This window comes from Melopsittacus undulatus, chromosome 12, assembly GCF_012275295.1.
Source record: "Melopsittacus undulatus isolate bMelUnd1 chromosome 12, bMelUnd1.mat.Z, whole genome shotgun sequence".
NCBI classification, from domain to species: Eukaryota; Metazoa; Chordata; class Aves; order Psittaciformes; family Psittaculidae; genus Melopsittacus; species Melopsittacus undulatus.
In genome coordinates, this window is record NC_047538.1 from 12663362 (window position 1) to 12676172 (window position 12811).

At 42.9% G+C, this 12811-nt stretch overlaps 1 protein-coding gene across 1 annotated transcript in view; it reads right to left on the minus strand.

The window, feature by feature from the left end:
• Positions 1–8041: 8041 nt before the first annotated feature.
• Positions 8042–12811, minus strand: part of RSPH14 (radial spoke head 14 homolog) — an 83635-nt gene continuing 78865 nt past the window's right edge. Inside the window, exons 4-6 of the mRNA XM_005147790.2 lie at positions 10704–10929; positions 9234–9367; positions 8042–8283 (exon numbers count right to left, since the gene is read on the minus strand). Of these exons, the coding sequence (XP_005147847.1) occupies positions 8042–8283; positions 9234–9367; positions 10704–10929 (602 nt within the window). The remainder of the gene's footprint in view (positions 8284–9233; positions 9368–10703; positions 10930–12811) is intronic.

Genomic DNA, 12811 nt, shown 5'->3' on the forward strand with positions numbered 1-12811 from the left:
TCTGTATGAGCTATACGCATTGCCGCTAACTCCTGCAACTGTAATCACTCTCCCTTGATAATCTCCTGATAGTATCTTTCCTTTGTTTGGTTCTAACCCCAGATGCCATGGATTTTAGTAAAATTGCTGCTCTTTTTAATCCCTGCGGTGTGCTGAAAGGTTTTGCATAGGCCAGATCAAATCAGTACTATATAAATACCAGTGCAAACCTTTTTCCTACAGTTAATACAGTGATAGACTATTTTGAAGACCATGGAATTAATTATATTTAATGGACTATGAAGACTTGTGTGTATTAAAGTGTTTGTATATTTTGGAGTGTTTGATGTCCACAAAATGATGGGAATTTTATATAATATGATGGAAGACAGAGAAACTTGATGTAGTGTCTCGATTTTGGCTCTGGCTAATAGTAGTGGGTGTCAAAGAAACAGGAAGTACCTCAAGGAGGATTGCTCAGATCCTTCTTTGTCCCACTTTGTTACAAAAATAAAAACACGGTGAAACTTTACAGCCATTTGGATAAAGACAAACACCACACATGATTCCCTGGCAGGCTGAGCAGCCTGCAGATGGCCTCGTGGTTACTCAGGCACTCATTTTCCTCCCCAGGATAGAGGAGTTTGGAAAAGCAAACTCTCAGTTTCCCAGGGACGTTCACTGTACATCCTCAGCAGCTTGCTTTGGTTCTAGTCTGAAGACTGCGTGTTGTAGAGGGCAGAGTTGGGATGTTCACAGACGGTTTGGCTGCTGCCTGGAGCACTCCTCCAGGTGCTGGATATTGTGAGCAGCTGATCAAACCTTTTCTGTTTACACTAACAGCTGAATGCCACCTCAGGCTGGAACCTATGGAATTCAAAGGTAATTTCAGGATTCTAAGGAAGAAAGTGACTTTTCTTCAATTCTCATGCTAATTGTCCATGTTACAGCTCTTGCTGTGGGACATTCTCAGGCAAAACCACAGCACACACTGTGCTGGGCAGTCTCATGCTTTAAAAATGGGAACAGTGAGCACATGCTTGTTCCCAATCTTTGGCTGTAAATGTGGAACACTTCCAGTGAGTGGAGAGACTCCAGCTATAGCTCTGGCTAAGAGCCCAATACACATGCATGGCACGTACAGCATAAATAATACATCTCTGTTTCAAGAGATCCTGAGACAGCTTATCCTGTCAGGTAAGATCTAGGATTACAGCTTATTTTGGTGGACTTTAGTTAGACCTGTAGGCTTATTTTAAATGAACTGCACAAACTAAGTAACTAAAATTCACCTAATAGCACTACAGCCAATTACAAAATGATGTATAAAGAACTCAACACTAAACAAATCAGACCTTCCTTTTAAGAATCACTACATACTTTTCAGGCTAACTCCTGAAAAAGAGTATCCACTCCCCATTTATGTTTTAATTTTTCTGTATCAGTCATAACAAATGTTCATTATAAATGATCCTGAGAACACTCTGTTCTTCCAACTCCAAAGTTGGTTTTATTCCTATTATTGAATAAGCTCATGCACTGAAATGCTGGGGGAGGGAAGCTGGGATTCATTCAAGATACATCTGCAGAAACTGTGCTCTGGTTTGAACCAGAATGTCTGTCTAGGGTGAAAGCGGACATGGCACAAGGCTGAGTTCTACACGTGCAGCCGATTGTTGTGATGAGAGCACCATCAGCACCTGTGATCACCAGTGGCTCAACTCCTGCTCAGGTCACTTGCTTAACTGGCAAAATGAGGAATGTTTACATGGAGTAAAAGGACACAAAGCTGAGGAGCAGAGAGCAGCAATAAATATATGCATAAGTAGCAATAAATACATGCACCACCAGCAGTGACTGGCATTTGGGAGAAAGGCTGTAAGGGTCTGGTTATTGTCTGTGAAGAGCACTTGTATTCACTGGTTTGAAGCTCTGGGCTGGGGGAGTTCAAGCTGCGGTTCCCCGCTGTGCAGAGGAGGCTGTTCACGGGCCGTGGGTTCACAGCAAAGAGTTCTGAGGAAGTGCTGCTTTTAAAACGGGTTTGCTGATGGTGTGTCCCAGCGCCGGTCTGTGCCCTGCTCCCGCAGCGCTGCTATGGTGTAGCGAGAAAGCGAGGGGAAAGCCGAGCTTCCCTTTGTACACACGGGACACACAGTACAGTGCCACGGGTGTAACAACAGAGGGCGATGAGGCACTGAGGAAAACGAGAGATGCCAAACCCCACCAGCTCGTACCTGGTGGTTATTTTTCCATGGAGCAGGCCCGTGCTCACTCCAGTATCCACTAGCGGCTCTGATGAAGGATAGCACACCCAGCACCAGGGCCTAAGGTTATCACCCTCATTACTAATGAGAGGCTGCCTCTTTGTCCCTCCTGAAGACCACTCCAGCTTGCCATTTCCATGGAGCTGTGAAACAGAAACATTGCCCCTCTCCTCACCTGGCAGCACTCAAGGGCAGAGCAGCACCAGCACAGCTGTGCCAGCAGCAGCCATGCTCTTCTGAAGGGAGCGGGATGAACTTCAAGCTGAGGTAAGTGTGAGCTTTACCTTTACAAACTCACATTTCAAGTATATTCAAACAAATTATTACAACGGTTTTCATTCGTTCAAATTGCAAATTTTGTCTTGCTAAATAGAGGTCCTGTGCTTGAACTTCCCAGCAAATTAATGTGTGTGTAGCCGTAGAAAAAAACATTCTGCCCTCCTGGTTTAAATGGAAACAGCCAGATTTGACTTTCCCAGGCTCTTTAGTTTGTCCTTGGACAAAGCTCTCACTTCTGTACACTTTTAATGTGAATTTTATTTATTTATATGCATATTTTAAATAAAATGTATGGTGGGAAGCAATAATACTTTCTGCTTTGGAACATAAAGAGATAGAATTAAAAGCTGCCATTTTCAAGGGCAGGACAGAATGGTTTTCAACTCCTGGATTTCTGAAAGCAAATGGGGACAGGGAATGATTCTGTAGTTGGAAGAACTAAGAGCCGTAATGTTCCTAACCTTCTGGAGACTGTTAGGAAGAGCTAATATAGATCTCTGTGCATTCAGAGTGAGCTCTGCCAGGGTGGGACATGAGGCTTAGACAAGAAGGTCTTGTCTTCTGGTATCGCTGAGAAATTCAGCCTGTTTGAAAACTTGGTCTGTGCAGGGTGCAGCTGAATTAATTCCAGCACTGACCCAGGACCACATTCATTATATCTGGGCCTTAATCACTGTTGGCTTCAGGCTTAAAAAGACCAACCATTTGTCTTTGATGTTAAAAATCTACCTAGGTGCTAATGTCATTGTAGCACTGTGGAGCACAAAGTGCTAAAAGCAAAGACTTGCTGTACACACAACATTTCTGTTGAAACAATGAGTTTAATTACAGGGTATGAGAGTGCCACATCCTGACATGTTAATTGAAGTATTTAAATGTGTACGAAGCAATTCAAAAGGATCTTTAGTATTTTTGTGACCAAGTCTGTGGCAGCTTTATTATGGAGTACACTCTACTAAAAGCTAAGTCAGTCCAAGGGAAGCGTTCCTCAGCTGTGTTTCTCTGGTCCAGCTCATTGTTTTACTGGCACCTAGAATACTAATTAATTGCCCAGCCTCCCCAATTAGGGACCATTGTCTCTCACCCCAAAGTGGGAAGTTGGCTCTAGACAGCTGTGGCAGTCCCCATGCCCATTGCTTATGTCAGTACTTCCCTGGTCCTTAGTCTGTAGCTGCGTATTGAATGAATGTTCCACACTGAGATTACTGTAAAGCCAGCAAGCACCAAGCACAACTCGAGGGCTCAATCTGTGCTATGGGTCAGAAACACAGCTAACCTGAGAAGGGAGACAACACTCACAGGAAACCCTGTAGTACAGGTTGCCCAGTTAGCATCATGTAACATCATCAGTGTCATCATCTTGTTGGTGAGGTTCATAGGGAACATGGTCTGAACTGCTGCCTTTGGACTTGCTAGGACAGGTGACCCTTTTGTTTTATCAGAATGTGAGTACAAGAAGAATTTTAGGATGCATATTTTATTTTGTGCACTGCCTAAAGGGAAAAACTGTACTTAGCAGGGAAGTAGTAACTGAAAGATGTCAAAACACTGCCAGGGCCAAAGGATATCTTGGGTTAACTCCAACCTGTTCTACCAAGTAGTGTTACTGCAGCACCAGTACACCATGTTCTCCTTTGTTTCAAGACTTGGTGTACCTCAGAAGAAAAAGAAAATCCTTAATCATAAAGATTTTTTTTAGGTATGGAAATTCTCTAGATGATTATTTGCGAAATTACAGGATCAGTCAGTTTACCAATTAATAAGAGGACTGGAAATTCCAAGCCTGAAAATCCAGGCTTATGCTGTATATTTCTAACTAATTCTTTTTACCCTGTCATTTCTGTTCATTCTGGTTTTTGTCTCTCCTGAACTTGTTTGGGGTCAACATGGACATTTGCTTTTCCACCACTGGTTTCTTTACTTCAAGGACATATTCTTGATTGCTTTGATTTCCCAACCACTGTTTCAGAGCTGTAATCTCATCTCCCAGCTCATGGTCACTGCTTTAACAGGGAGATTCAGAAATACACTGAAACATATCCCCCCAAATTACTGGATATCTTGGTAACTGCTAACATTGGTGGATGGTCCTGATATCTACATACAAGGTTTGATGCCTTGTTACTAAATATATGGGTGGCCTATAGTAGAAATCCTCTAAAATTATCTTTCTTTTTGTTATACCTTCTAATAAACCAGGGTATGGTATTTCCTGCAAAATAACTTAAAAAGAAGGCAGGTCTACATTTTCCCCAGGAAAACCAGCCTCCATTAGAACATTTAGTTAGGAGTTGTGCCTGTTTGACTAATTTCAATTGCATTTGAGATCTCAAAGGTCTTTAGGAAGTGAAGGGACATTTCAGATGTCAAATTTTGGCTGAGAAACTCATTTTAGGAAGGAGGTTTAGGAACTGGTTCACTGGGAGCAATTGTGTGTTACATTTTAATATACCCTGAAGAATGATTCTGGAGAATAAAAACTGACCTTATAATTCTGGTTCTATATGGTCAGAATCACAAAGGAGATAGTGTGATGTTCCTCTGCTCTGTAAGGTAGATCCATGCCTGTGCTGTGTTGGGGTTTGCTGCCCCCCAAGTTACCAAATGGTGTTCTGCAATAAATAGCATTGTTTCTGCATTAGCTCATATTCTCTGCAGCATCTTTTGCTTCACATAGGCTGTTGTGTGCCAGAACTCTGCCATGATGGTCATATGTTGTTCTGTGACCCTGTCTGCTGCAGTCCTGTCAATAAATTGTGAATCTGAATTATATCTGCAACCTTTTTGTCAGTAAATACAGCTTTGTGAGTAAAAAAAAGTTAATAATGGTTCATGGCTGTTCTACAGGCACACTTCAAATCCTGGTGTTTGTATAGGCAGTACATGGTCACTATAGACCAAAGGAATTACTGCTGTGATTGAAATAGCATGTTTTATGTTCTCAGATATAATAGTGCCAAAGAGTTGTTGAGACAAATCAGGGGAAAGGGTGTCACTAAAACTGTTATTTCAGCATTCAGTTAAGCCTTCGTTCCAGTTTTGTACTGAGCATTTATATGAGACAAGACCACTGATATCATGTAGAACTTATATTTTCTTAAAGCAAGGATCTACTGCTTAGAATGCTGTACCTAAGGGCCAAGGCAGCTACATTTCTGCTGGTCAGAGCAGTTCAGTCTGGATGGTCTTATTTCTACACCTAAACAAGCCAATTATTTTGCACAGTCATTGAAGTGGGATACCTGGATTGCCAGGGAGTCTGTCACTGAAGGTTGGGACTGAGGTGAAATGATCATTGTCACTGCATTTTACTGCAGCACTTTTGTAAGTGTAGACAAGCCCACTGTTCTCTGCTGTTCCCTCATCCTTCACTGAACATTCAGCATGTTATTCATCTGCCTGGCTCTCTGTTACTGAGTTGGGTGCATTCTGGCATCAGTATGTATTACATATGAGTGCCTTATGTATGTAAGTGTGTTTAAAAGGCAGAGTTCCTCCAAGATCCTGCCTGGAGGGAATGAATCCAACTGACTCAGTACTTGTAAATCACTCTCTTGGTAGGTTATGGAAGGAAGCATTTCAACTTTAATCACTCCTATAAGTTTACCCTTTGGATAAGTGTAGCGCAGTTTGTGGTGTGACAGTGGGTTTCTGCAGTGGAAAAGCAGCCCTGACACACAACCCCTTTATAGAGATGATGCAGCTTCTTTGTAGCTACAACTGGTAATATCTAGATATAAAAATACCACATGAGAGCAAGGCATGAGTGAAAACAAATAGGGCTTCCTGCAAAGCTGAGTCAGCCGCATTATCACACCTCTCTTGGTGGCTGGGAATGGCCAGGATTTGTCCTGCTGGCCTCCTTTATTTCTTTGCCCAGGCTTTTTGCAGATGCCTCTTCAATTACACACTTAAAACTTCAGACAGAGAAATCTGCAGCAATATCTGTAGTGACCTGCCTTGACTACACAGTGAGTAAAAGGCTACTGAACTTTCCATCACTTCCACTGCCCATCAGCTCTAAATACAGGAACTACCTCATTTCCTTCAGGCAACTTATGTCTTGTTGGATGGGCTGGCTTATACAAACAGCCTGAATTTTCTGTTAGTCTCTATTTTGTGAGGTAAAAGGGTTTTTTAAAAAACTGCTAAGTATTTTTTAAGAAAATAAAAATCAAACACATTTGTCCAAAACAGGGGATTGACATTTTCAGTTCTCTGTCCTGTTTATCTTGTCTGTGTTTAGACAGCTGCTAATCATAGAATACAAGAGGCTGGAAGGTACCTCTGGAGATCACCTTGTCCAGCTTCTGTTGGAATAGACCATAACATTAGGATCAGCTTTCCTCTCACCCCATCCTTCTCCCTCAGAATTGAGCCACAGTTGCAAAACTCCTCAGGTTTGGCACAACGCTTCCATTTCCACTGTACTTGTTAATTTTTGCACTCAAAGGATAGCTTACAGCTGTAGAAAATGACAAAATACCAAGCACAAACGCAGAGGCACTTTTGTTCCACACAACACCCAGTTTCAGATAGACCCCTATTCTGTTAGAGGCAGTGGAGCCTGTCGCCAACAAACCTTCACCAGGCTTTACCCTAGTCAAGTTTTTCTGACTTATTTTCCTTTTACCCTAAGCTTGGACAATTGCATGAGGCAGCCCTGAGCCTGGATCCAAGCACACAGAAGGAGAAAACCTGCATGTTGAGATCCTCACCAGATTGAAAACACAAGAGCAATCACTACAGCTAAGGCTGAGGAGAGGGCTCAGAGGGGGCTGCAAGGTAAGGTGAGGGCTGCTACTAAAACCCTCCTCGAGAAGTCATTAGCTGGCAGCGTTGGAATGTTACATGAATAAATCTCATCACAGGGACAGGGTGAGACTGAGGGGCTCTTAGCCCAGGGCAGTGGGCTCCATCTCTGCTGTATTCACTGCTGGCAAGTCATGTCAGCAGCTTCATCTATTAGAAGAGTGCTGATAAGTGTTGGGTTATATTGCAGGCTGGGAAAGTCTCATAATTCTCTTGGGGAGCCCTTCTATGACATCATCATTGCTTTTCCTGTAATGATGCTGTAAATGGTTTCAATCCTATGTTCAACAGTTTGTAGCAAAACTGTAAATTCCTGCTGGCGAGCTTCATTGTGAACTGCTCTTTCTAATAGAATTAGTTATTGATTGTTTGTTAGGCTGAGGTTTCAAAAGAAGAAAGGAAAAGAAAGGCAAGAACATGATGAAGGAACCAGAAAGGAATGGTTTCTTGTATCACAGGAGAGTCTTGGTAACTCAGGAAATAACTCCTGGTGAAGAATTCTAGACTTCCTAGCTCCTTCCCCCCCACCCCACCTCCATTATTCTGTCTGTGACCTGCAATATAGATGTGAACTGCTGATCAGTGACCTTTCAGGAGGAACTGATCCAGAGAAACTGAGAGTTTTGAAGGAAGGGCTTATATAATCATGCAACTTTTACAGCCAGACAACAACAGAGGGCAACAGATCTCTAGGAAACTTCACATCTTCAGTAAGGTTTCCACTGGATGACACTGATGGCAGTTTTGGCAGCTCTCTTCACTGCCTTGCTTGGATCCTTCAGACACTGCTGAAATGTATCTAAATGGTTGAGGAGAGTCTCACGGCCCTTTGGTAGCTCAGCCAGTATGGTGAGGGCTTTGATGGCACTCAGCCGGGCTTTGCCACCTTCCTCAGCAGCCAACTTCAGCAAAGGTGGGATGGCTCCAGCATCTAGGGCTGAAAATCGCCCTGTAGAGAAATAAACTGACTTTAAAATGTGCTATTGCATACAACCAATGTGCTTTTGAATTGTTGCTTTCTACTCCCTGGCCAGCCACAGCTCTGAACACCCCAGAGGGTGCAGGGCAAAGAGGTTGGACATGCTTTCCTTTTGAAGACCAAGGCTAGCTGCCAGCTGTTTATTTTTAAGATGAAAGATCTTGGTTAACTTTATCTGCCCTGCACGTTATTATTTCATTGGCGATGAATTATCTAAGAATATACGAGGCACCAAGGGATAAAATAAGGTATTTGGGGTTGGGTTAGATGCCCTTAGGAACATCCTCCAAGCTTTTATTTCTAAAGACACTTCAAACAGTGAGATCCACTCCTGTGTTGTCTTCGGAAGCAGGGGGGATGGTTGCAGAGGAGGTCTGGAACACAACCGCTGTTATTAAGAGTCATTTGTGTCTAATTACTCATTCATCCCACTGAAAATTTTCAGTGTCATGTAAGTGACTTGGGAGAACTACAAACCTTGTTAATATTCATTCCTCTCCCAGCTGTGAGAGAGAAACTGCCTCTAACTACAGAAAGAGTTTCCAGACAGCAGTGCTCCTCTGCTGAGGACTGGTGATTTGAGTGGCTTCAGGTGTGTGGATCTCCCTGTGGCCTGAATTTGAATGGAAGGTGTTCCCCCTCTGGAGGGAAAAGGTGTAGCGGGGTAGGTAAATAACTTCTTGACCTACTTCAGGTGAATGAAATGTGAGATCTACTGTCCCGTCTAGGCTCTGTGGGGGAGCAACAACAGATATAACAACAGACAGAAAGAAATGATCTAATCTTACAGTTTGCTGAAGAGCTTTAACACCATTGGAAACTGAGGACTTGGGGGGTGGAGGGGCAAACGTTTTGTGACTAAATTGGCTTAGAATTGTGTTTCCAGAAATTATACCAAGAGAACTCCCCCTGTCTCTTACCCTGAGGTTTGAGAGTAGCAAACATCAATGCTCCTGTTGCACTGGCTTGGACTTCAGGATCTGCATCTTCAAGCAGGCTCACCAGCACAGGAATAACTTCTTCACACACCTCATTTTTTCCTTCTGGATGAGTACTGTGCAGGAAAGATGGTTAAGTTGCTTTCTTGAGCTGTGCCTGCAAACCACAGAGCTACCCACAGCTTCTCCCCATGCCTGGATCCCTGCAGCCCTCCTTTGTTTGATGACAGCGGTGCTGACACAGTCCTCCTCTCTGTTCTCTTTGGAGTCACAGCTTTCTGACTGTTAGACAGATGGCAAGCGCCACTGCTTGCCACAAAGAAAAGAAAGGGGATGTCTGTTGTGCCTGATGTCTATGAAATCTACTTGCTGGTACAAGACTGATGAGATCATGTTAACCGATGTGTGTGGGCTTACCAATTGTTTAGACTATTTTTAGGTGATGTTTGGATTATTTGTTTTTTAGCATCTGCCATACACTGGAGATGGCTGGGCAGCAGCAGGTACCAGGATTAGGGTTTAATGTGCTATGACAATTCAGATAGAAATCTGGCTGTTGAACCCTACACAGATTTTAAAACCTGCTAAATTTGGGGTCTGCAGTTATTACTGCTCCCAGGTCAATTTTCTCTCTTTCTGTCCAGCCTAATAAGGAAGTATCTGACATGGCCCAGCTCCTGTGGTGACCTGTAGCCTAGCTGATGTCCATACTCAGGTTGCATTTCTGCTTTCTATTACTCACGTTATCAATACTTTCTTGCTTTTTGTATAGGGTCTTACCTTGTTATAGGACATTAGGAAGTGTTTTGTGCCAGTTGATAAGTAAGCTACATCACCTGCAGACCTTCTTAAACCAGACATCTGCTGAGTTATTATATGTTGTGATTGCAGGACAGTGGGCTAGAATTGCTCCCTCCATCCAGTGTTCGACCCACAAATGGAATATAAAGACTGCTTTTGCTGATCCATCACTGATGGTTGTAGCAGCCTGTGTCAGAAAACTATTTCTGTCCTCAATCACAGTGAAAGCTTCCCAGGGTCTTTAGTTTTTAGAGAGAGAGAAGTTGTTCAAAAAACAAGGAAGCTTCTCCCTACTTTCTAATTCTTCCTGCTCCCTATTCCTGGTCAGAATCTTGTTTTTGCATTTCTCATGCAAGATTTTTTTCTTAGCAGTGCTGAGAAAATCAGGAAAAAATCCTGATTTCACTGCCAACACCAAACAGAAGGATAAGGAATGACATTTACTGATCTGCATTTGCTTTCTTGAGTATTTACAGCAGTTATGAATTTTAGAAGTCTTCTATGTATGTGTGTGTTGAGGCTGATACTGCTTTACATGGGAAATGTGACGGCTTCAGTGTGTAGAGGAACACAACGGTAAACTAATGACCTTGACTCCCTCATGAAATGGGTATATTCTTGGGCTCATGTGTTATAGGCAGGTTTCTCTACCTGATAGCTAAGAGGACCCAAGCTGCTTTGCTTCTGGTGGCCACTGATGAGTGTGTGAGCTTTTCCTTCAGGACAATGACGGCATCAGCTGCTAGAGCTTCAGAAGCCTCCACGCGCAGACAGTTGGAGAGTGTACCAAGGATTAGCTCCTGGATTTCTTCCAACTCATTCTTCAGTTTGGATACAAGTAGGGGAATCAAACCGGCATGCAGTATGCCAACAGCACCTACGGGAGGAGACAGAGGAGGAACGCAGGTGGGCTGTGAGTGCATTTACTATTTCTACTTGCACTTCCAATTTCTTAATAGGTTCAAACTACACATGGTAACTCATTTCCTTCCAATGTGAGAGATGGAAACTACTACAACACTGCTCTGCTCATAAATGCCATCTTAGCATTGCTTCCTCAGGAAGCTTCCCCAACAGTCCTGGAAAGACTGTAGCCCAGGCAGTAACCAAAATGACAATTGCTCTCATGTTCCCAGTTTCTCTCATTATAATATTTCTTCCAAAATTGTTTTTGCTAAGAAAATATAGGTAAAAATATGTATAAAAGTAATCTTAGAGCCAGCCTTTCTAAATGCTCTTGAACAGATGCTGAGAGGGCCTGAGATGTGAGACTTTACAGCTAATAGTCTGATTCTCCACTATGGTTTCTGTGGGGGAGGTCAAGATTTTGGAAGCTGTCAGCTTCCTCACATGTCTTTGTAGTAATTCTGCCACAGGGAAAATGTAATTTTTGAGCTTTCCAGCAGTCAGTTGCTTGCACTGTCTCCTAAAGGAAAGAACAGTCAAGGCACAAAGATCATTATTTGCCCTGCAATGGCTGTCTTTCCTATGAACAAGCGTCTGATCTGTCTGTACCAGTTCAGAAAGTCCCCACTGCAGCAGCAATGCCATGGGAAAGCAGAGAGCAGAACGTACTGTCCACGAGTAGCTATGTGAACACAAAATTCTCTGGCTGTCTTGTTGCTAAGACTGATTCTTTGGTTGCTAAGAGAAATGCAGCTGCTTTCAAAGTGATTCATATATGGTTAGATAAGGAAGTTTTGTGGATGGGAGTCATCAAGGTATTTTCAAATGAATCTCCACAGGCAGGGATAAAAGGACAAGTGGGACAGAGGTTTTAATGACCTTTGATAGTGCATGGGGAAACTTGACAGCTGAAAAACATGAATCTAATCTAGAGGTTCTTCTGTGCTGGATATTTCTGAGATTTTGCTGGCATTCAATAGCTTCTTATGTTAGTAACTTGTTAGGAACCAAGTTAATGCAAAGAAACACCTTGAGGTGATATTATTACAGCTTTTACCATTTGTGCTACATTTGAAGGTCAGTTGCTGTGAGGATTCAAATAAATAGTAAGGAAAAAATAGAGTCAGAAAGTTCACTCTTGAAGGCTAATGAAATTTAAAACGAAGATTTCTCCTTGTGCAGAAAGGCAAAGGAAAGTGAAAACCATGTTATCATTGAGGCTGTTGCTCTGTGCATCACTGCATGGAGGGGTTGACACTTTCAATGTAAAAACACGTCAACAAACCAAACCACCACACCCAACCTTATATTTATGTTCCCTGGAGGAACGTGAAGAGAAGAAAATTCCCAAGGATCAGCTCCAGCCCATCCATACTGCTCCTGCAGCAGGATATGGTAAAGGAAACCTGCACTCTTGGTCTGGCAAAGGATTCTCTCTCGAGCTGCCTGAGAAGGAGGCAAAGCTTGGACAGCTGACTCCATCCTCAGCAGTACCTCCCTTGACAAGCACTGCAGGTGTTTGGGTTGTAGGTTGTAGGCATAAAAGGGTTATGGTGGATTAGCCAAGAGTGGCTGGGAATACTTGGTGCCATATGGAGTCCCAGGCAACAGGGAACCCACTAGTGAACTGCTCCCATGGAAGTAGTTTAACGCAGTCTCAGAGGACTATAAATCACTCATATCCAGACTGTTTTAGCCACACTTCCCTCTGGTCTTTTGAAATAGCTTATGAAAACCAAGATTTTTCAAAGACAGCTTTCCAAACTCCTCCCCAGGTTTTTCATTAAGATAAACCAAATAGCCTGTGTGCATGGAACTGGGATACCCAAACTGCACACACAACCATCATCACA